Below are 24619 nucleotides of genomic sequence, written 5' to 3'. Positions count from 1 at the left end.
TATTTTTACATTATTTATATTTAAACAAGTTTTGGACATATTTTTAGCAAAATATGAAGTATAGGTTTTGACAACAGGCAGTACACAGTGTATATCCTTGAAATCTAGAGAAACATCATACGATACTCAAATTAAATATGCAGAAGTAAAAGTGCTTTTAAATAACTGCAAGTTATTCTGTTTGACATACTAGACAGAAAGCTTGTTGAATTCACTCTACCACCAACATGTGACTTCTAAACAAGACTTATGAAGAATGGATTGAGTAAAATAGAGCAGCATAGGCAATATTAACATGCATTAGTGATAGACTCAAGCTACTGATGTTTAATGAATGGTACAGGATACATCCCTGTTGGAAGCTCGCAAAAAACACATACACTGTGGTACATATTTGATTTAATAGAAGTTGTTTATCAGGCCATATATATATATATATATATATATATATATATATATATGCCTTAAAATGCACCACAGGATAAAATAACTATTTACATAACAGAGGGTGTTTAATTGACATAAAGTGTCAGCTTTGCTAAGAGCAGAAGATGGCAAAGCAATACTGCAGCAGAAAGTAGAACAACTATTCTAAAGAGATACTTCAGATATACTTTCTAGAACAGATTTATTAGATTACTTTTTTTGGAAAGCATTTAACCAAAATTAAATATAGAGCTCTGGAACTTGGAATAAAATTTGCACTTGCTGAAACTGAATACTTTGCATAAAAATAATCCTTTAAAAATTAGAGGAAACTTTACAGGCACATAACTGTTCAGATATAAACAAACAAAACAGACTAAAACACTTTCAAAATTAAAGTCATCTAGAAAATGGAAGTACCTGAAATTGTTGACATTAGCATCTTTTTCAGGTTTTGAGAAAAAAAATTTATCTCTCAGACAAAACATTTTTGTCTTGATTATTTGAGAAACTTTTGGAGTAGGAATACAGGGCTCTTATATCCTTTTTTTCTCAACTTAAATGTCATTTACAAAAATAGTGACATAATATTATGAATAAACTATGAATTAGTGACCAGGGAAGTCTACTAGAAGAAATTTTGTAAAAATATGGCGGATATGGAAGTTAAAAATAGAATGGATGCAAGTACTGTACTAAAGGTGTTTGGTGTAGTTACAACAATCACTTTGCACAACTATCCCTACAGTCTAGATAGTTGTTGTGTTTCTCCTCAGCAGTGTCAGCGGGTAATGAAAACAGCAACATTTTGTCGATGTTTATACCCTGACTCACAGAGTTGTAGTGACAGAGAGGTCACTGTCTTGTTATAGGCACTGACCATGAATATTTGTTAAAACAGTCAGTTTGGCATAGACCTCTGGAAGTCCAGTTGACATGTAGACTTTACCTTCGTTGGCTGTAAACAGTTGATCACAAAGATAATTATTTTCTTTTCACTTTTGATTTTCCCTGACCTCTTTCCCTTTGCTTTCTTTTTCTGGTTTGTCTTTCTCAAACTTTTCTTTGTCTGGCTTTGTTACACTATCATAGGAAGGAGGAGAGGTGGTAGAGGAACTTCCATCTGTTTTTTCTGGGGTGGAGTTTCCATTTAATTTGTCAATAATCATCTCTTCTTTTATAGGTAAGTCAACCCTCCCTTTGACTGCCTCTTTATTATATATACTTGATACATTTTTTAACCTTTGCCTTAAAAGATAACATCTGAAATTACGCTGAATGATAGCAGCTGACACCTCCTCTTGTTTGCGTTTCAAAGTGGTTGTGATGGGCTCATAGGAGACCTTGGAGGGGTTCGATGCCATGAACCTGTCTTCCATCTGTATTCGAAGCGCATCCATCTCTCCACTCTCACCCAAAACACGCTTTGTAAAGGCAAATAAAATATCGAGGCAGTGGATCCGGTCCCCACTGACCATGGGCAGATCCATGGCGATGAGCTGGACTTTGTTTGGTTTTGCTATGAGAAGAGGAGGATCCAGGGCAGCTGCAAAATCAGAGAGCTTGGAGAACTCTATAAACTGGGTGGCATCGGGATCAAACTTCTCCCAAACCTCGTAGAACATCTCAAAGTCATCCTCACTCAGGGGCTCTGCACTTTCTTCAGTAGCAACACTGAAGTTCTCCAGGATGACGGCGATGTACATGTTCACCACAACCAGAAATGATATGATGATGTAACTGACAAAAAAGAAAATCCCAACAGATGGGTTCCCACAGTCTCCTTTAACTGAGCTTCCAGGGTGAATTGTGTCAGGGTCACAGTCAGGTGGTGCACTGTTGAGAATAGGTGACAATAAACCATCCCAGCCAGCGGAGGTGGTAATCTGGAACAGGCAGATCATGCTGTTGCCAAAGGTTTCGAAGTTGAACATGTCATCAATTCCAGCTTCCTTTTTAACGTAGGCGAAGTTGGACATTCCAAAGATGGCATAGATGAACATGACCAGGAAGAGCAGGAGGCCGATGTTAAACAATGCAGGAAGGGACATCATCAGCGCAAAGAGCAGCGTGCGGATCCCCTTGGCCCCTTTGATCAGACGTAGGATTCGGCCAATCCTGGCCAGACGGATCACTCGGAACAAGGTAGGGGACACAAAATATTTTTCTATCAGCTCAGCCAGAAACATGCCTGTGGAAAAATATAGAAAATAGCAAAACAGTTAATATACTTATATGAATACTTTATCTTTGCAAGGTCTATGAAAACAACAAATTTGTTGAGTATAAACCTTGGCTAAATACCGGGGGTGCCAAAAGAATGTATACATATGACTTGTATTCATCTTTTGTTGTTGGTATATATTGAGTATTACAATTTTAATACAGTTTTTTCCTTTCTTAAAATGTATATACATTTTTTTTGGCACCCTCTGTTTTTAGATCTACTCCTTAATTCAGCAATTAAAGATGATAAAGTTTTATACAATTCTGGTGTAATATCATAAACCAATGTGGATTTTTACAAATCCAACAAATTAAATAATCGCAGATAGGGTATGGCAATTTAAGATTATACATACCCAATTTCTATGAATAGTTATCCTCACATATGAAATGGGCCAATTCCAAACAAAGGCTATTTGTGAAATCTCCATATATATTGTTTTCTATTTTTGAATACAAACATTCTTCAGATAGAGGAAAATGAACAAGAGTGTTCAACTTTAGGTGTACACGCATTACAATTCTCAGATCTGATTTCCATGTTACAGAGCTGTCAGGCCTTGGGGGACTTCCAACTGCACCTCTCTGTAATTAAGGGTGTTCTTACCTACAATGGAGAGAATCACCACCACAAAATCAAAGATGTTCCAGCCTATGGTGAAGTAGTAGTATCTGAGGGAGATGAGCTTTAGCACAAATTCTCCAGTAAACAGGACAATGAACACAAGGTTGATCCGGGATAAAACTAGAGTCATATATTTGCTCTGGTCGTCAGTTTCCACCATCATGGTGACCATGTTGAGGCAGATGAGGATCATAATGCTGATATCAAAGACTTGTCTGGTTACAAAATCAAAGACCATGCCTTGGAACTTGTTCTAGACAAAGAGAGAGGACAGAGAAGTTTCATATGCAGAGTTCGTAGACAGCAATCCAGTAAAATTGCAGAAGTTCTTCCACACATGGCTGTGAGATGTACACCCTTCTCACATTACCCCAAACAATTCTTTGTGCTCCATTTTGCTTCATGTTGAAAAAAGAGAAAAAAAATGAAAAAAGTCACATGACAAGAACAAAGCATAATTAGTAGCAATTGGCTGATAATGTGTATGGGCTTTGTTTGATTTTAATTACTATGATAACGTTTATAAAAATGACAACTAATAATGAACATTTACTAACTAGGTTAGTATAGACAGACTTTTAGATGGATGAATACCCCATTTATCCATACTTTAGGACTTTGATAGTATCTTCTTCCCATCTCTCCCTCCCTCAAAATATCAGTCATTTTCTATTTAATTCTACGTCTTGTAACTATAATGTTTAAGTGACCCAAGTAAAGCAGGTTCATGCCATTTTGAATAGCTTACTCAGCTCCAACTGTTCTTAAAAACATGGTAAAGTAAAATCATTTATAGGATTCATGAGACCTGGTTGTGTCCCAGTTCTAACAATTACAGGCTTTGTGACTTTGTATGATACGTACCTTCTTTGGGCCTCAGTTTCCTTATTTCTTACTCATCTCAGAGAGTAGATGAGTTAGAGTATAAGCTCTCTGAGCATAATACATTATTGTACCTTCCTATTAGGAAGCTCTACAGAGTATGCATTCTGAATAAGTCTTTTTCTTTTTTGCGTATGTAGTGAAACAGACTATTTTGAGGGTACCCTTCTCCTTTCTAAGTTTATTATCTAGTCATAAAAATAAAGAGAACAACCAGCAGAGAAGGAGGCCATGGGTATGGGATGGGATGGGAAATCTGGAAAACTCCATCTTCGTCAAAGGACAAGAGGGTGCCTTATAATACGATCAGAGGAGCAGGAGCTGGGTAAAATGTTGGCTGCAGTAGGGTGGCAGCACGAGCATGAAGCCTGCTTCAGAAAGAGTTATCGAGAACCCTGAGTTGGAAGCTTTGAACTGACAAACTGGAAGGAACATTGCCCCTTTTTAAAGAACTTAGTAATTCTGATTGAATGTAGCAGTTGTGAATTGTCTTACAAAATATGGACGTCACAATTAGGGCATATTACGTATTGGTATTATCACCCAATGTGTTCTGATCAGAGCACTGCCCAGTTTCATCATATGGAAATAAGGCTTTGGAATGTTAAATAGTCATTCTTACTGCTGGCCGAGGTATGGGTTTCTGCGGTTTCTTGGATCCAAGTTTCTTCATTGCATTGTAATATTTTTTCTGTTCCTCTGTCATAAAGATATCTTGACCTCCAAAGTAAAGACATAGTATAAAACTGGTTACAATCCCAACATGTGCTACAACAGCACTTATACAAAAATATTTCTGAGTCTTTCCTTTAGTTCTTTCTCAGTATTTAAATGGATATCACGCTGCTTCATATATATTTATCCTGCTTTTCCCATTTATGTGAAATTCTGAGTACTTTAATATTGTGGAAAACCCATAACCACATAAAACTGTGATTAGCATAGGGTCTTAATTTGATTATATTGTATTGAGAAGGAGGATCAGAGTTCTCAAATATATTTTCGTGAAAGACAAAATGTTTTCTTAGTCTGTTTCACTGCTGACAGTTTTAATTTTTTATTTAACATTTTTTGAGCTCTTCCTGTGTGTGCTGGTATCAGATTTACATAGATATATGACAGTGTCCATATGAAAAAAATTTAAAAAGCACTACAGGTACGGCAGAGATATCCATAAATTCCAAGACTCAGAAATGGGCTTTATATACGAGAGTCCCCTTAAGCTAGACCTTAAAGGAGAGTAAGGGCTTGCTAAGCAAAGGATTCCAGGAAGAGAAACTATCCTATGTAAAATCATGGAGGTACAAGAACATGGCTTGTTCAGAAAAGGACAGAATATCCATGTAGCTGTGTATGTAGCAAGAGATAGTGTTGATGGTGGGTGGGTGGTGACTGAGCAGTAGGGGGACAGACGTAGAAAATGGGGTTTGGGAGAAGATGAAGCTGGGAAATTGGGTGGAAATAATTCCTGAGAGGTTCTGTAAACAAGCATTAAGCATTGGAGGCCCATTGGATGTTTTGAAGTATAGGACACATTTTTGGGTGACAAAAACACTGTAGCAGATCTATGGAGGATGAACCTGGAGAGGTGCCATTCAATACAGAGGGTGGAATCCTCTGCACCGAGTTAATCATATTGTAAATGGAAAAGAACATCAAAATGATCTAAGTCTGTCATGACTGCAAGTATCCTGGTTACCTGGGTATATAACAGAGAGAACCTCAAAATGGAGAAAAGTTAGAGCTGAGGAATACTTATCTTCTTTTTCTGTTGGTTGAAGTTATCTATGATGACACCAATGAATAGATTCAGAGTGAAGAATGACCCAAAGATGATAAAGATGACAAAGTATAAATACATATACAGATTTTCTTCATATACAGGCTGAAGTTTAACCTAAATAATATGGAAAATATTAAATATTTTAAAACACAATAAATACTTGAACTAAATTAGCAGTTTGTGTAAGTGTTGTTACTTAATATAGATCTATTTTTGCCTTGAGATTGTGTTCTGCAAAAACAATTCTTTTCTCAAATTAGTATGATGTAGTATAGTGAAAGTTTGTAATTTTTATAATTGCTTGCATCTGTTCTCCCTTTGTGGCTTACCTGTACATTTTCTTTAGAGTAAATCACAGTGGTATAAACATGGCAAATATTTTGAGCCTTTTCTTAGTCTTATTATACTTTCTTTTTATACTTTTTTGTGATATTTTCAGTTTGGGTTTGGGAATGCTAGCTCTTGGAGATAATAACAGAACATGGACTTCTAGGAGGAAAATTCAGCATAAACAGTTATGTTCTGAGGAATTATTTTTATTCCTATTTTTAAAATTGAGTTTCACTGAAACTTGCTTGCTTTATCATGGTATTTTTGGAAGCTTCACAGACCCTGGCTTATCTTACTCTCTAGGGATAGGGAGAGAGACAAGTTACTTCTCCACTGAGCAACTTTCCCAATCTTCAGAGTCTCATTTGCGGGGCCAATCTTGTGTCTTCTGATCCATGCAGTTAGATATCTTTGTAATATACATATTAGACATGTTAACCAAAAAAATCATCTATAATGAAGTATATTGTCTTAAAAAATAATTTCTACATACAATAGTTAATGTTCTGATTACATCTAATATAAAATTCTGTGCCTTTCAATTAAATAATCTCAAATGTTCACTATGGAAAATCTAGTAGCTATAAATAGTGTTTGAGTGATACTTACATCTCGTGAATCAACAGCTGCATACATAATGTCCATCCAGCCTTTAAATGTGGCCTGTAAACAACATATTTTTGAATTCTGCATAAAAACCTACTCCATGAATATGCATTTGACTATATGAAAATCTGATAGTGCCGGTACAAATGACTTTTGTACAATATTATAAAATTTTCTATAAAGAGATTGAAATGAATTGAATGAAGAAATGAAACTGAAATAGAACAAGATTTTGTCTAGAGTCCGGAACTCGTTTTCTATGTTATTCTTGGAAGGTTTTCTATTTTTTTTCTACAGTAAAATTTAACCAGATTCATGAAACTTCCATCTCGGTCCCAAATACTTTTCACACCAAAAGGTAAGCTCTATTCCAACATATGGCATGTTTAAACACAACTCAGTTGTGTTTATTGATTAGGTAATATATTGTAACTTAAGTCAAACTTGTTAAACATTACACATTTTGAAATCCATTCCATAAAATCTGCATTTCCACAGATAGTACAATCATACTCCTTAGATGTCGGCACAGTTATTAATTGGCTAATAATCCATATATTTAATACACAAAATTGCTCCTTTGGCATTCATTGCTACAGCAAACTAAAAATGGTAATAACACAATAGCCCTCAGTAATATAATAAGAACAAATGGGAAGCAGAAATATAAAATCACATTAAAATATACTAAAAGCAGAATACTGGAGGAAATACGTTATAAAATAACTGCAAAACACCTTCTTTACAGTCAAGTCAAGCTAATTGTATAGGTGTCATCATCAACTAACTTCTGTACTTTCAGGTATTAATCATTCAAAGAACGTCAGATAAATGATCTTACTTGAACCATTTTGAAAACGTTTTCAAAACAGAGTAGCCACTTACCACTTGAAGCAATGCGAGATAGCCAGCACCAACATTATCAAAATTTACTTTCACATTTTTCCACCGAGCTTGCTTGCCAAGAGCCTGACAATCGCTAAAATTGTTGACTTCACTAACTTCAAACATGGCTCCTGTTGTTGTGTTAACACAATGGTAGAACTTGCCAGCAAACAAATTCACACCCATGATGCTAAAGATCAGCCAGAAGATGAGACAAACCAACAGCACGTTCATGATGGAGGGAATTGCTCCCACAAGAGCGTTCACAACCACCTAGAAGAGGACATGAGGATAAGACAGCTTAGAAATTGCCAAAGTGGAAAACATTTCTTTCATTTATTTAATACTAAAATGGGGGAGAAAAGAGTTAAATAAAAATATAGACGGACGAGTTTCTTCTGGTATTTTCTAGGACATACTTGATAAGGGAAAATAAACAGTGACACAATGAAAGAGCTAAAGGATTTAAGGAAAGCCAAATAATTCAAAGTGTGAAAAGAAATAAACAAAACCTGATATAGTAAGATGGAATCAGAAAATGTTTGTATGCTGGAGAGAAAAAGAAAAAAAAAATGCATTAAATACCAACAGAAGAAATAATCATCATTCAGCAATGAATTTTAATTTTCAAGAGTGTTAATGACTGATTGATAATTTGAAAGCATGGCTAAACAAACCCTTTGCAATAAAAAAGTATTAATAATGTAATAAATCTGTATCTGAAGATCAAGTTAACTTTTCATGGCTATTTAGAATAGGATTAGGAATTTACAAGGTCCTTTTTCCCCTATTGGTAAATCCCAGTTTTAAAAAGTACATTATTAAATTATGAAATGAGATAGAATTCATCTCTGGATATAAAAGCACCAAATGTGTCCCCATTATTATTATTCCAAATCTCTTAAATATTCACTTTGGGACACATGTTACTTCACCAGACCAACCTACTTCACGAAGGGAAAATTTAGTCACCTTTTCTCTAATTAAATTCAGAAGAGATTAAGACATATTTTGAAATCTCTAGGGAGGTCAACAGTATCTTTTCTTATCTAATTTAATCTGGTTTATATTGACTATTTTGTTAAGCATTTATATTAAATGAAACTATTGTTTTATTTTAAAATATCATAAATATTATTTTAGAAATCAACACCAAAATTTTTTTAATTGATGTCAAAACCTGAAAACCCAAATTTTAAAAATTTCATATGCTACTTGGATTTTATTTCTTTTTCAAGCTAAGTCAAATATATTGTACTTAAGCCAGGTTTTTTTTGCCACTAAAATTTGGTCAAATGACCTCCACAAGTTTTCTTATCAAAAAAAATGCGTAGTATATTTTGCTGTATTTTATAGCTAGGATGTTAATTCTGCTAAATGACTGAATTAAAAAAAATTACAAACAGAATATTTTTCAGAGTGCAGCAAATTTTATCAGTGTTTTTATCTTATTTAATTGCTATCTCCTCCTCAAAAATGAATTCTTAATATGAAACTGTACAACCAGATGAGGGCATTGTCAGTAGTGGTAAAAGATTGATTTGAAAAAAACCCTGAAATTGTGAAATAATTTTTATAAATTTTGTCTTGTGATTTTCTTATCAAGTAACAAAGAAATGAAGTTATAATGTAAAACCAAGTATTTCCTTGCTTGTAGTGATTTGAAAAGTCTGGAGAATGGTTTCATTCTTTTTGGTGAGTGAATCTCAAAGTCAAGGCTGAAATGTTTTTATTGCCCAAACAAACTACCTCCTAACATAAAGGCTCCATGACCTAGAAGAAATTGAATATCCATATGCATTTGCAAGCTGGCCTTTGTGCTATATACCATGTTTCCCCGAAAATAAGACCTAGCCAGACAATCAGCTCTCATGTGTCTTTTGGAGCAAAAATTAATATAAGACCCAGTCTTTTTTTACTATAACACTGGGTCTTTAATATAATAATATAATATAATATAACATAATATAATAACATAATATAATATAAAATAATACCGGGTCTTATATTAATTTTTGCTCCAAAAGACACAGTAGAGTTGATTGTCTGGCTAGGTATTATTTTCGGAGAAACAGGGTAGTATTTTGAGGGCTATAGCAAGTGGGTGTGTATATAAGTGAGTACTTTATGTTTAGAAACATACAATACACACTATGGAAGAGTGTTAGAAAGGAAAATACGAGTGCTATAGAAAAAGTGAACTTCATTCAGAATGCTCACTTAAAAGAGAGCAAACCCCAGGGGTTGCCTCTACTGCTTAATTAACCTAACCCTCTACTTTGTTTGCTTAGGATATATAGATTTTGTCAGAGGCTACAATTTAGTGTTGTTTTCTTGTACAACAACTATTTTTCTTACTGATATTAATTGAAGAAGTAAAAGCACACAAAACCCATTTTACCTTTCATTCATTACCAGTAATTTTTGAGGAATGAAGCTACCTATTGAGGAAGAAAATCCCCTGCTAGGATGAACGTCTGTAGTAAATAGTCATTTTAAAGTGTATAAGTAATGGAATGAAATAAACGGCAGCACACGGTTTAGGGATTTTGTGGAAACATCCTTGAACTGCCATCAGTTGACCTGGATTCTAGTCCTAGTTCTGTCACAATTTTTGAGGACCTGTTTCAGTTTCAGGAGGCTACGACTTAGTGATCATTCAGATTACTGGACTGAAACTCTGTAATTCTATTAAATAAATTTCAAGAGAATATGACGCCTCTCTGTATCTAAATCGTGACCTACATTTAATTTTGACATGAATCATTAGAGAGGTCTACTCTTCTTACCCTCATGCCTTCAAACCGGGATAAAGCTCTTAGAGGTCGTAAAGCTCTTAGTGTCCGGAGGGATTTGATGGCACCAAGTTCTGAGTAGCCGAGAGCATTGGCTACCAAGCTAACCAAAGAAACCTACGAAAGAAAAAAATTATTAATTAGTCCACCAGGAAATAAACTGCTGACTGAAAGAATAGGATGTGCTGTCTATTCTTTAGTGACAACCGCATGAAACTTCAGACATGTCTTGGCAGCCTTTATCTCCCTCATAGTGGGATCGTTTTATATTGCCAGCCCCATCTCATATTATTGCTTTTCATACCAGTGAAACAGAGCCCTTGACTATTTTTATAAACATTTGTAAACTCCTCCAGTTAGATATTTCACCCATGGAGCCCTGTTAAACATGTGTATATATATCAGTGATGATTCATGATTTGGTTCAAAAGCCATAGCCTCCATAGATGTACACTTAATGTCGTTGGTTAGACATCATGTTTTCCTGAATTTATGTAGTATCTTAGTTATGTGTACTGGAGGCATTTACCATGTAATAGCATCAATCAGTTAAATAATTTTCTTCCCTTCCAGGTTATAATAAACTTTTCATGGGCTGAGATAAAACATTCTTCTCTTAATGTGCCTAATACTGTCTGGTTGAATATGCTTTAGCCAATATGTGTTGCATAAATAAACAAAAGGAGAAAACATTACCTGGAAAAACATTTCATCGGACCGTGTTCTAGTTTCATAATAATAAAGAAATTTTTACCCAAACTCTTGGACTTACGCGTTAGAATATGCGTCTCTCATGCAAGGTGATACCACATCTTTCTAATATTTACACATATGTTAAATTTTACTTAAATATGTGGTAGATTAAAGAAGACATGTCTTTTTTTGGTGGAAGGTACTTTATTTGCTTTGATTTGCTTTCAACATAATACTTATTGAAAGTTTACTATGTGCTAAGGTTCTGTTCTAAGTGCCTTATACATATAAATCTAAAGAATTAGGTACTTTTGACTTTTTACTGGTGGAATTTGAGTCACCTCCTGGCCCCTCCCCCATGTATTCCCCCAAAAGCAAAAAGATGGATTTGGGGCTTGAACTCAAGTTATCTGACTTAAAAACCATATCTTAACCTTTGAATCCATTATAAAAAATATGTTCCTCATCTGAACTACAAAATAAAAAAATGACTTGAGTGATTATCTTCTCAGTGCTTTCCTTGATGCATAGGAAAGAAATTAATTCATTATATCCATTGGGAGGCTTCAGGGCATTAGGGCTTAATTTCTTGTGAAACGGGCTGTTGAACATGGATCTAAATGAATCCCCCCAATAATCCTGTGAGGTCAGATGAAAACAATGATATGACCAAGAACACAAGGTATGAAGGGTGACGCCAAAACCAGAACCAAGGCTTCCAAGGCAAATGGAGCCACTGTCCCCTCCTTGTTTAATTTAGCATACATCTCACAAAATTGAACAGAAAAATAAATGACTTGAAGTTAAACTTGAGTAGTGACAGGATAATTTATTGAGCTATTCATTTCTGTCTAGTATTTGCTGCTACAGAAGACTGGACAGATGGGAGAGGTTATTAGAGAATGCTCAGGCTTCTATATTCTGGGCTCCTTTGCCTCAAGAGGCATTAACATCTTCTTTATATTTCTGGAGCTGCTTTCTGAAGACTTCCCTTATCCTCCTACCCAATTCCTTTGTTTAAAGGTAAATGGCTGCAAATTTATCAAGACCTTAAAGTAAGGAAGCTCATGCTTTGAAAGGATAATAGCCAGAACTAGAAGGTACTGGAAGAATAGGAAGTTGTGGGTTCAAAGGGTGGGAGGTACCATTTGCATATAATCACCCCACAGTGGGGGATTTCTGTGTGTTTCTAGAGAATCTGGACATTAGTGAATCGCCCTTCTTTTAAGGAAGCTCATGTTATTTTATGTAGCACAAAAACTTAATAAGCTTTAAAGGCAATTTTGAAATAAGTAATTTAGATTTGCAATATACTTAAAATTTGAAAATAATTCCTATATTGGTAGGGTGCTTTACAACTTACAGTGATCTTTTTCACTCATTATCTCTGTCTCGGAGTAGTCAAATGACTAGTCACTAGTCCAAGAAAAAGTAGCAAGGGGCAAACTCATAACTAGAATTTAGGTCTTCTGTTTTCAAGTCCAGTGTTTTACACCTCAGCAACTTTGTCCTCAACCTTTAAATACATAATGTTTTAATCTTCATCACTTTTGAGCCAAACACGAAAGGCACACTTGCTAATATGTAAAAATGATTAGGTTGGTGCAAAAGTTTTGTAGTTTAAAAGGTTAAAATTAATTGCAAAAACTGCAATTACTTTTGCACCAACCTAATATAACAGAAACCTTTTGCCGAAAACTGAATTTTTAGTACACATTTACATGATTCTTGATGCCTCACTACACAGCAAATACTACTGTATGAAACTGTCTGTGCTAGATGTTTCAGAGGTGGTTTAGTTGTCATCCACATTTTTCAACATTCCTGTGACAGCTGAGACAGAGAAGGAAAAGAATAAAGCAGAAGGGATTTATGGTTCTGACAAAGACCCTGGAAGTCCTGTGACTTGTTAATGAACCAAGTGATATGAATTTATTTCCCTTAAAAATGGCTAAAGATGAGTGTTTAAGTTCAATATAAACAGTTAAAAGATTAAAACCATATGATCACCTCCATACATTCAAATAATACATTTCAATCCAAAAGTTCGTATGAATTTTTTATGGTGAAATCTAGAAGCATTCCCATTAAAACCAGAAATAAAAAAATATGCCCACAACTAACATTACTATTTAAAACTTTCTGGAAAAAGAAATAAGAGCTATAAGAATTTTTTAAAATGGAAAAAGTCATTATTTGTAGATATATTATTGTTGACCTCAAAAGAAAACCAAGGGAATAAAATGAAAACTATTGCAAACAATGATATAATTATTTTAAGTACGAATATGTTTTTTCTTTTTTTTTTTTTTACAATTTGTGTGTCTTTTGGAACTACACAAATGTTTAAATATTAAAAGAAAAAAGAATAAGATAATCTGACATATTGTTTTAAGAAGAAGAGAAATCAGAGAGGACAAATTCCATCTTATATTAAAACTAATTACAAATCTGCAATAATTAAAACTGTCATTTAGTAGAAAAGAGAAATGAAAGAAACAAAGTGAATGTAAATTAGACCCAAGACACACTGAGAGTTAGCATGTAGGTAGGAGTAGCATTTTAAATGAGAGGTAAAAAGAACAATGAAAATGAGAAACAATTGTGAGGAAAATAATATTGGAGCCTCACCTCACTCCTTACACCAAAATAAGTTCCAGATTGATCAGAAATTAAAACATTAAGTAAAAATGGATGAAGAAACAAAACTCAAATTATAAAACTGGAAAAAAATATGAGAAAATATTTAAATGATAAAAAATAATATTCTTGAAGGGAAATGGTCTTCATAAGCATGAGAAAAATTAAGAAGAAAAAGAAGACTGATAAATTTGAATAAATCGATATTAAAAATTTCCAGATAACAAAGAAACAGAGACAAAAACTCTTAATAGGAAAAATAGTCATACCAGTTATGACAAAATAGCAAATTTCTTTAATATAAAAAGAACTCCTACAAATCAGTGACAAAAAGGTCAGTAATCAAATAGTATAACATACCGATTTTCTCCAAATTTTCCTTTATTCTATTTGCTTGAACAACACATTTATTTAAACTCCCTATTGAAACTCAACTAGCAGGAAAGCAAAGGAGTACAAACAGAGAAGGTGGAAAAAGACCACAAATTCTGGACTATGGAGAACACAGAAGTGATTACTTCCTCAGCAAAGCCAAAGCAACAGAAACCCAAGAAGTCAAACTGTTTCAGTGAACTGTCAAAAGGCTCTGGACTTAGAGGCACCAGGTTCCCCTAAAACTGGGATAACAGATGGCACTGAAAACAATCGATTGGAAGTCTCTATAAAGGCAAGGTGAGCACTTTTGAGTCCCATCATCCACCTCTCTCCAGCCCTGCAGGAGAGCAGAATGGAATAGCACACCATCACAGCTTACAGAGTAAAATCTATCTCTGCTACAGAAGTCAGAACACAGAAATACTAATCCATGTTGTGACACTTGTGAGACCACAAAATCCTCTTCAACACATCATGCAATTGAGGGTTTTCCATTAACTATACCATAGGGTTTAAATAGCATGTGGACTAACTCAGTATTTCTTCGCGCAAGTGCACCTGGTCCTTCAGATTGCTAGGGGCACACCTCCCCCATGCTACTCTAAAACAGTCCTCTTTCCTATCTCCTAGGCCGTTGCTACAATGGGGACAGGTAATGGTGAGGACCAGGTACAAAGCTGCCATGGAAGTGGTGGCAAGGGGCAATTGGTGACAACGGGACACTGAGGATACTGCAGATGGTGGGTTTGGCCAGCTGGGATGGGTAAGGTTCACGGCAGGAAGGGAGTGAAGGATATCCAGTGTCTGAGATGCAAAAGATAGTTTCTATGCAATATTAGTCAGGAAAGAGAGTTCATTTTTATGTAAGGGGAGTTTGTAACTCAGGGACTGTCTCTTTGCCTTTGACACGCTTTTACTTCTGTCTTAGGCTTTTACAGTTTATTTGTCTTGAACTTGGTACATGATTAGAAAATTCACCATGCTTACCGGCTATACATGTATAAAAGCAAACATCTTGGTCATTATGCCATTGTGTATGTGTGTGTGTGGTATATGGCAGTGGGAGGCTGAAGATAATCTAAGTGTTCATCCCTTGGGGAATGGATGAGTAAATTCTGCTGGTGCATCACTGCAAATGGCTGTGTGGTACACAGAGCCATGGGGTGTGCAGCAATTTCATTTAAATTACAAACACCATTTTTTAAAATGGGGACTTTGAACCAGGTAATTTCTAAGTTTACCTCCTTGTCTGGAATTCTATAATTCAATAATTTCAAGATGATTAGAGCAAAATAACACTATATGTTTTTTATGCTGAAAAGACAAATCACAGTATTTTTATTTATGGATGCATCATCTTTAATCAAGTACACTACTGGAAAAATACTCATGTTTATTGGGTATGTAATTATGAATCTATCCTGAGGTTTAATTTTTTTTTTCTGGGAAAATAGGAATTGTTTCTGACATTTTACATAACACACATATGTTAGTCACTTAACAGCTAAGTAACTACTCTGCCTCAATTTCCTCATCTACAAAATTGAGATCATAACAATAGATGTCTCGGTGGTTGTGAAGATTAAATGAATTACGACAAAGGCTAGTTATTAATATCATGTATTATTAATATCATACATGAAAATCGTTATCTGCCTTTAGAATCCTAGCTAATAAGTTGGTATGGTATCCCATGGGATGGCCTTTAAGAAGACAAAGAGCCATGGGGATCTTTCTAAGGGAGGCATTTAACAAGGTCATAACTGGAGGCAGGGAGAACCTTATTAAGCCATTGCTTGGTCCAGTTAGTCATAATGATGCGGGTGTTGAAGAGGAGGGTCCAGACCCAATTCATTTTTTAGTTGGTAACGTGGAGAATTTTGCTGATTGAGTGGTTGTCAGGAGTGATAGAGAAGGAATAGCCTAAAGATGACATTTGGTTTAGCTTTGTAGATATACCACCTTCAGACTAAACAGAGAGTTAGGAAGAATGCATGATTGGAGGGCAGAGACAATGAATGTACTCAGATGGGAGAAGCATCAGTAGGTATTATCTAGGAAGCATTTAGAAATATGGGTTGGGGTTTTAGGAAAGAACAGAATTAAAGATTTAAAATCTCTTTGTCCTAAAAGTCATGATCTTTTCAGACACGAAAAATAAATGAAAGGCATCCAAATTGGAAAGGAAGAAGTAAAACTGTCATTATTTGCAGATGACATGATACTATATATGAAGACAACCCTAAAGATTCCACCAAAATCTAGTCTTGAGATATTTTGCATTATATTCATATCTTCTATATGGGTGAAATACATGGAAATACTAAAAGTGCAATGTAGTATTTCAGTGAATGTAAATTTCAGTAAATGTAAATATTCAGTACATTTCAGTTTTCTCAAGAATTTCTATTACATTTGTAAATGATCTTTATACATGACGAAATCCTTTTGAATCAGAGAAGATTCCTAAATGTGTTTAGTGTTTCATCATTTCAGGGAGAAGCTGGAGATTATGAATGCTAAATCCTAAAGCCAATTTGACAAAAAATTAATACTACATTTGTACCAGTTAGGTAAGAAATTAGTGGGGTAAAGGAGTGCTGAATTGAGAATTAGGAAATTTGTACACTATTCTTAGCTTTGTTTTAAAGTAGTTGTGCTATTTTTGGATAATTCTTTAAACTGAGGCTTCAATTTAGAATAAACACTTTAGAAAATTGTCTAGGATAAATGCTAGTTATTCTTTAAGATCCATTCCAGCTGCAGAATATGAGAATATTAAACTTCCCTTTATGAGTAGCTTTTGAGGATAATATTGAAAGTCATCTCTGTTATTCACTAAAGACCAGCCATAGAAATTGAAAGTCATTTGTGATCTATTAAAAGTGACATGGCAGCAGATTTCTTCTCAATTCAAAGAGTTAAACGCATTTTGGTTATAGAATAATGAGTATGTATGTGTGGGAGAAAGGGGAATAGAATTTAGATAGACCCGTACTTGTCAAAATGATAAGAAGAATGAATGGACACATACCACAATCATTGATTCATAGTGGCAAATGTTAGAGCTAAAAATAAAGTGCTTTATGATTGCTAGGAAACAGCTAGAGGTGCTTAAAGCACCTTGTTTTATTGGGAGGCTATGAGGCCTTGTGCAATGGAGTATCACAGATGGCAAAGAACCAGGTGACTGTCATTTTGCCCCAGTGCCTCTAAATTGCTAAGAATAAAAAAAGTATGCGAGTCAGACAGATCCCATTTTTGGCAGCCTTGCCATGACTACTCACCCAGGGTAATCAGATTCAGCGCAGGGCTCTTACACCTAGCTCTCTGCGTGGTAAATATCTGATTAGCTACTGGGCTAACTACTTATTTAAGAAGAGAAGTGCATTTTACTGTCTGTGGGTATGTGGCTGAATTCATACAGTATAGGTTATTTTAACACTATTTAATAACATGTAAGGGATTAAAGATCAGTTCTCATGATTTCTGTCCTCAAATTACTCTTCATTTTACTTCCTTGATATTTTTTTTTACTGAACTGTTAATAAATGCTTAGATCTGTCAATTAATACTGATTTTTTTTTTTTTTTTTTTTTTCCTTAACTTGAGGTCCTTCTTGTGACATAGAACCAGAAGAGAAACAGAAGAGCTGTCTTCTTGTGACATAGAACCACTCTTTCTGTGTTTTCTCTTACCACTGTCCACATTTTTAGGACCTTGTCTACTCTATTCCAGGAGTCTTTTCTCATTTTTGCGTTTATTATACTTTTTTTAAAAAAGATAACTGCATAATTGTGTCAGCATTAATGAAACTAGCTTCTCAAAAGTCAATTAGAGAAGTATATGGAATGTCAAATTTGCCTCTTAAAAATAATTTTATAGAAATCACTCAGTGTACTTACATCGACGATCAGGAAATCTAGCCAGCACCAGGCATTAGTGAAATATGTTTGAAATCCATAAGCTACCCATTTGAGAAGCATTTCCAGGATGAATATATAAGTGAAGACTTTGTCAGCATATTCTAACATGGTTTTGATAGTCTTTCGCTGTTCAATGTATATATCTTCAAATGCCTGTGAATGAAGAATGCTTTTATTTTACTTAAATGGCTTGCCTTCCCCAAATACTTGATAAAATTCTTAATGTAATACTGTTCACAAAGCTATCATTTGATAAATATTAGCTAATATCAGACTATCATTGAACATCAGTCAAAATTTAAAGACTAAAACTAATGGAAAGTGTTGTTAAAGAAATGTCAATATCTTTACTGATTTAGTATGGATTTTTTCCCCTGCCTCTCACCCCAAAATCTCTATTTCAATTATGGCTAGAAAGACATGCTTTAAGAGAAGTAATATAAATTCAAAAAATAGCTAGAATTTTTGTTAATGAGGGAGAGACTTGGCCTATTCCAACATAACCTTGAATGGTTATCTGAATGATCAGGCTTATTTTGAAAGAATAAATTGATTAGACATAAAGAAAACAAGATACACTTTTAGTCCATAAATGCTAATATGATTATTAGGGAGAACTGGATGGCATTTGACATGGAAGGTAACGTAGTTACAGAATGTCTCTGTAAATGGTTTTCTCAGTGAGGAAAACATCTGTTAGATAAACACCAGATGAGAAATTCCATCTGGCTTTTCACAGTCCTGATTTATTCTGTACTGAATTTTGCAGAAATCCTGGGAGCCAAGCACTGCAAGGCACACATACCTCCTCTTTTGCTTCTTAAACTCAGTGTATGCTTCTGGCATTTTTGGAGAATAAGCTATTTTACTAGAACCTGATTCTTGCCAATATGCATTTCACTTACCAAAGCACCACTACTAAGAAGGATCATGAAGACAATGAACGTCTCAAACCAGTTGTGCTCAACAATGCTGTAGCAGGTTTTCCGAAGATGCCACCACACCTTTCCTTTGCCTTCTTCTATACTTACTTGACAGAATGGAAACTTTTTAATACATCCTAAAAGATAAGATTAAATATAATAAATTAGAAAAATGTATTTTACCCTTAGGAAAAAATAAACTTCGTTGCTCCCTCTCCACATCAGGCTCAGATCATTTAATAGGGTAACTGGTGTCTCCATTCTCTAGTCATCTTCAGCATCCTTTCTGTATAATGAGTCGATCTCAGACTTAGATATTCAGCCAGCTATCTAGAATTTAAGGAATTACTTTACCAAGAGTTGCTTGAGTATAAATGGTTTCTTCCTGGAATACTAGTTAGGATCTCTCTTTGCCTCAAGGTCACTGATAGAAACAGGGTCCAAGAACACTTCTCAGGTTTGGGGATAAACCACATGTTTGAATTGTTTATTCATTTTTTGATGGGATCCTGGATTTTTCCTCCCTCCCTTTCATGCACAGAACATCCCCATCTTCCCAGGTATCAGCCACTGTCAGTTTTTCCAAGCTAATTTACTTTCTGCCTCAGTGCCTTTTATGGTCACACCTATGACTCATTTTGTCTGTCAGTATCTCGATTCCTTTGTCTTCCCCTTCTTTGCTTTCATGATATTTCTGACTTCCATCCACTCTAACTCTGAGCTTCTATTCATTGGATTAAATCCAATCACATCGAGTCAGCAAATCTTTATTGATTTGTATGCAAGAGGCTCTATTGGCCACTGTGAGAACTACTGTCCTCCCTGCCAAAGCTCTACAACCCATGCACATCCCCAAACAGCTCTGGTTCACAGCACAAATTAACCACATTTGAAACTGTAAGGGGGGGGCGTGTAATTATTGCAGTATCTATACATCAGATCACCACATTGACAATGAGGTCTGAAGGGACTGCTGTATCAATGAGATGACATTCCAGAATGTCATTTATCTCATAGTATTAACTTCTCCACATTCTGGAGGACTAAAAACAAAACAAAAAAAAGACATGTCAATTCATCTTAATTGTGCCGGTACAGTCACTGCTATAGTATAATATGGAAATATAGAGAAATTAACATTTCTCTAAGAATAGAGAAAAACAAAGATACACATGCCTTCACCATTTCTTTGAAATATTTCCTTCAAATGGTCAGTCTCTATAAAGAAACGGGAGATTACATTTAATCATACGAGAGCTTGTTTACCTTCAGTAAAACAAGCTTCTGGTTTAAGGTCTTCCTCAGGTTCAGTTTCAGCCTGTTCACCTTCTCGGGGTGGGGCTACATCAACTGTGCTTCCTTCTGATGAGCTGGTTGCATTTAATTTCTGGAAACAAAACCCCATTGCAAAGATGTAATTTTTCTTCCCTATTATTCAGTTAATTTGGAGCAAATGCTCTGTCATAGTGTGAAAAAATGGTAATGATTGCATTGGATTCTACTAACATTACTGATAATTATGCATAATAATGTAACATCATTAAAGTCCTACTATTCAGAGCAACATAACTCATCACCTGGTTCAGACAAAAAAAAAATGTTTAGACAGCTTTCGATGTGGGTGATTTGGAAAGGATGGACTATACTGATGAACTGTTCTATCGTCTCTATATAAGAATGCCATATGAAAATAATTTAACACATTAAGACTCAGGCAAGTTCAAGAGCAGTTTGATAAAAGTTTGGTATGCTGACATCCACTACTGACTATATTAATTAAAATGCATCAGATCAAATTGTAATTTCCACCTTTCCCAATGGAAATTTTCAGAGGGCAAAGAACATTACCAATTGTCTGTAACTACTGTCCATGTTTCTGTAATTTTAGAAAGGAAAAATGGATCATTGACATTACTCACAGTCATTATACTTCAATTTTGAGCTATATTTTTCTCTGGCTTACATAATTTTCATCTTACTTTACTAGCAGAAAAATGATGGATCTCTCTCTCTGTCTTTCTCTCTCTCTCTCTCTCACTCTCTCTCTTTCTCTCTCTGAATTGCTTAAATGGATTCAATACTTGCCAAAGAATTCTAAATGGAAATTTCTCCACAAATGGCATTGTCCAGAATCTGGATAGACTTATTAGGAGCACATTCTTAATTCAGCATGTGATCAGGCTGTGAATTTTTCCATTAAATAAATCATTGTGACATGCCACAGGATTAGGAAGAGCCACTTCAGTGTTACAAGAATAAATGTCTAATAGGTACTCTGAGATCACTCAGGAAGACAGTATGGATGTACAATGCTTTATGACACCAGCTGCAAAGACATGATATACAACACAACCTAGGAAATGTAAAGCTTTTAGACTGATAGAACAGCACATGGACATGTTAATGGTTACAAAGCCTCAATTAACTTTAGTAGCCAAGTGGTAGGGTAACGCTGCTTCTGAAAGAGTTAATGTGTTATTGACAAATACTTAAATGACTCCCTAAAGATAGGTCATAGTGGAGGAAATATGGCTCAGAATTCTTGATTTATTGAAATCATAATGCAAATGTAGTTTAATATTTTATAATGTGAACTAATTGAAGAGTGGTATCCAGATGATAACTTTCTGTGATGTTTCTTTGAGGGTGAGGTTAACCAGGTGCAACTAAATATATTATAAAAATTACGTTAAGTCAAAATATAGCTTTATAATAAAATGCCTCCTAGTGTGGAGTGTGGTACAGTATGGTACATCATTTTTGGCTGATGGTTCATAGGATCATTATAGTACAAGAATTTACCATTAAATTCCTCTCATTTTTGGAGAGGTGAAAAGCCAAGACATATTTTCTTCTCCCAGGAATTTTTTGCTTCTTATAGCCAGGATGTCTTTATTCTTTTAAGAAAATCCCAAGAAAGTTATTGCTGGATAGAATTGCAGCAGAAATACTGGATAATTGTTTCCACTCAGCAACTTAACTCTTTCCTTCCAATTTCACTTGTTGTTTAATGGGTTGAACACTATGGCATTTAATGAGTAGCAGCAATACTATCATAATTGCATATATGATACTATAACTGCATATAGAAAAACAGTAAGAAACCAATTTCTTGGGGATTAGTCATAAAAAGTTTTATGTTTTTCCTCTAGGCCAATCCAAGCTCAGTAATTTCTTTTGAGTCCGGTCATGATCCACCTATAGCATGAATCCTTTCTTTCATGAATGGTTTCTCCATACTAAATTTTATAGACATTTTGTATGTTATACCTGTTTGTTTTGAATATTTATGATAAATACTCTCATAAATATATATATATCAATTAAATATGTGCATAGTTATATATTTATGTACACATACATAAACATATATACCAAAAATGTTACACACACACACACACATATATATACCAAAAGATCCAAGCATAGCATAGACACTAAATAGTGTTGTGGAGTTTATGAAGAGTGAATAAATGAATGATTGCATTTTTGTATTACTCTTACAGAGAGAATTATAGTAGTTAGATAATTTCATCTCTCCATTTTGATATAGGACTAATTCATGGCCTCGACAGAAATCTATTTAATGTATCAGAAAATGCATTTTCATAATGATTAGGAATTATTTAATTAGCAATATTTAGTGATAAAAACACATATTTCCAAACCGTTTCTCTAAAAGTTTGGCAGACAATTAAAAAATTCTGACTTCTTTATCAGATTTACTAAAGAAATCTGAGAGAAGAAATTAATAAGTATATATGTATATACACACACACACACACACACAAATACACATATAATTTTCCATTTGAAAACTTTAGAAAATATACTCACCCTTCACTTCTCATTTTACCACTGCTAATATAATTGTGAGATGTTTATTGTTTTGCATTATAATTATCTGCCATATATTATTTAGGTGTCTTATATTTAAATACAAATATTTAAAGCAAACATTTCACAGCACAAGTAATGGTAGCTGCTAATCTTAATCACAACTGAATCTACTCTTTACTAATTATTGACCTCTGTATATATTTTTGTAGTGAGACTCTCTTTAGATTACAAATATTGGTGAATGTGGTCAACATGTTTGGATATAAATAATTTTAATTTTCTAAATGGCTATATAAAGTATGCATTCGAAAACTGTAAAGTAGAGAGGGTCAGTAGTGAGTTCGTTTCTGTCTGCCTGGCATTATGAGTCATGACACATCTTTTGAAAACAGACAAGGAAAGAACTCTACATCTTCTCTTCTCAAACAAGCAAAACCCATTTTACATGGAGAATTGCTTCACTGTTATCCAGGAGTTTTTCCGATTGGAAGGATAAGCTCTTTATAGTTATGCTCTGGAAAGCTCCTTAAGGAATATTCAGACGGAGACTTGTAGACCCTCATGCACCAAAGCTTAAAAGATAGTTGGTAGCTTAGTGTTCATTTTACTAAAAAATATTTTGTGGGAGGCTCCTTGCCCTACACCATAAAGTTAATTTGTCCTAAATTGAAGAATCGGGCTTATTCATAGTATAATCTTCATAGACCACAATTTTGTCATAGGAAAACATGTACATTTTATTCTATGAAAAATATTGTATCAACTACATAAATTTTAAAAATTGTGCATGTATTTACATTTATAAATTAAAGCTTAGGCTGTCATTAAGTTATGACAACTTATCAATTATGATATACTTCCTGCTATGATTTGGATCCATAAAGAATTTTACTGCTGTATTTTTAAACCGTTAATTTATACCCTTGAAAACTACTTAAGCATTTAAAAATCTATACATTGATATAATACTATCCACATAATCTAAACAGTTTGACATTCATAAGACGGTAAAGGTAGTTTGTGATTCGTTTTATCATAGGCACACCAAAATGACTTATGTAAAAGCATGTAACTGATTTTAAAGCAAGTGACTGATGATAAATACAAAGAATAACTTACTTTCTTTATATTGCCATAGCTGTGATACTAAAATGATATTAAAAAAAAAAAAAGCAAAGAAACCTGAAATGAAATTTTCCACATTAAGGAACTTGATGACTATACCAAATAACTAAAGTTATATTTGTTCTAAAGTAGTTAGAAAAATATATTTGGGTAATTGGCATAACAATAGAAAGCTTCCGTATTAAGCTGCATAGTACAAGCTCAGACTTGTTTTCTTGTACTATTTTCTTCCTACTCCTCCAATATTTTATGGCACTTAAAGTTAGATTCTTCCATCCCTTGTAGAAACTACGGAATCTACAGAGGGATGATGATTTATGCTCTACAAATGCACACTGGAAAGCAGGTTTGAAGATGCAACATTCCCCCGGCCTAATTCAGCCGCAAAAACATGCCTGGCTGCAGCAGAAGCCCGGCGCAATGCTGTGGAAGCCGCACGCTGATCCAAGAACCATGTCCACAAAGACATGGTACCTGATTGGAAAGTTTTCAAGAAGGTTAACTGCAAATACCACTCATAAGAAATGACAGAATCAGCA

At 34.5% G+C, this 24619-nt stretch overlaps 1 protein-coding gene across 8 annotated transcripts in view; it reads right to left on the bottom strand.

Annotated features, from left to right (window-relative positions):
- Positions 1–447: 447 nt before the first annotated feature.
- SCN3A (sodium voltage-gated channel alpha subunit 3) overlaps positions 448–24619 on the bottom strand; it is a 104078-nt gene continuing 79906 nt past the window's right edge. For 7 of the 8 annotated variants that reach the window (XM_033112585.1, XM_033112588.1, XM_033112582.1 and 4 more), the window contains 10 exons: positions 20382–20502; positions 19098–19252; positions 18172–18345; positions 10553–10675; positions 7764–8036; positions 6882–6935; positions 5919–6056; positions 4782–4886; positions 3260–3530; positions 448–2617 (listed from right to left, as the gene is read on the bottom strand). In XM_033112585.1, coding sequence (XP_032968476.1) covers positions 1422–2617; positions 3260–3530; positions 4782–4886; positions 5919–6056; positions 6882–6935; positions 7764–8036; positions 10553–10675; positions 18172–18345; positions 19098–19252; positions 20382–20502 — 2610 coding nt within the window. In that variant the 3' untranslated portion in view covers positions 448–1421. The remainder of the gene's footprint in view (positions 2618–3259; positions 3531–4781; positions 4887–5918; positions 6057–6881; positions 6936–7763; positions 8037–10552; positions 10676–18171; positions 18346–19097; positions 19253–20381; positions 20503–24619) is intronic. The other variant, XM_033112589.1, reaches the window with a different exon arrangement.

Source organism: Rhinolophus ferrumequinum, chromosome 8, assembly GCF_004115265.2.
Source record: "Rhinolophus ferrumequinum isolate MPI-CBG mRhiFer1 chromosome 8, mRhiFer1_v1.p, whole genome shotgun sequence".
Classification (NCBI taxonomy): domain Eukaryota; kingdom Metazoa; phylum Chordata; class Mammalia; order Chiroptera; family Rhinolophidae; genus Rhinolophus; species Rhinolophus ferrumequinum.
The sequence above is the reverse complement of the archived record's forward strand: the minus strand, read 5'-3'. Positions and strand labels throughout refer to the sequence as shown.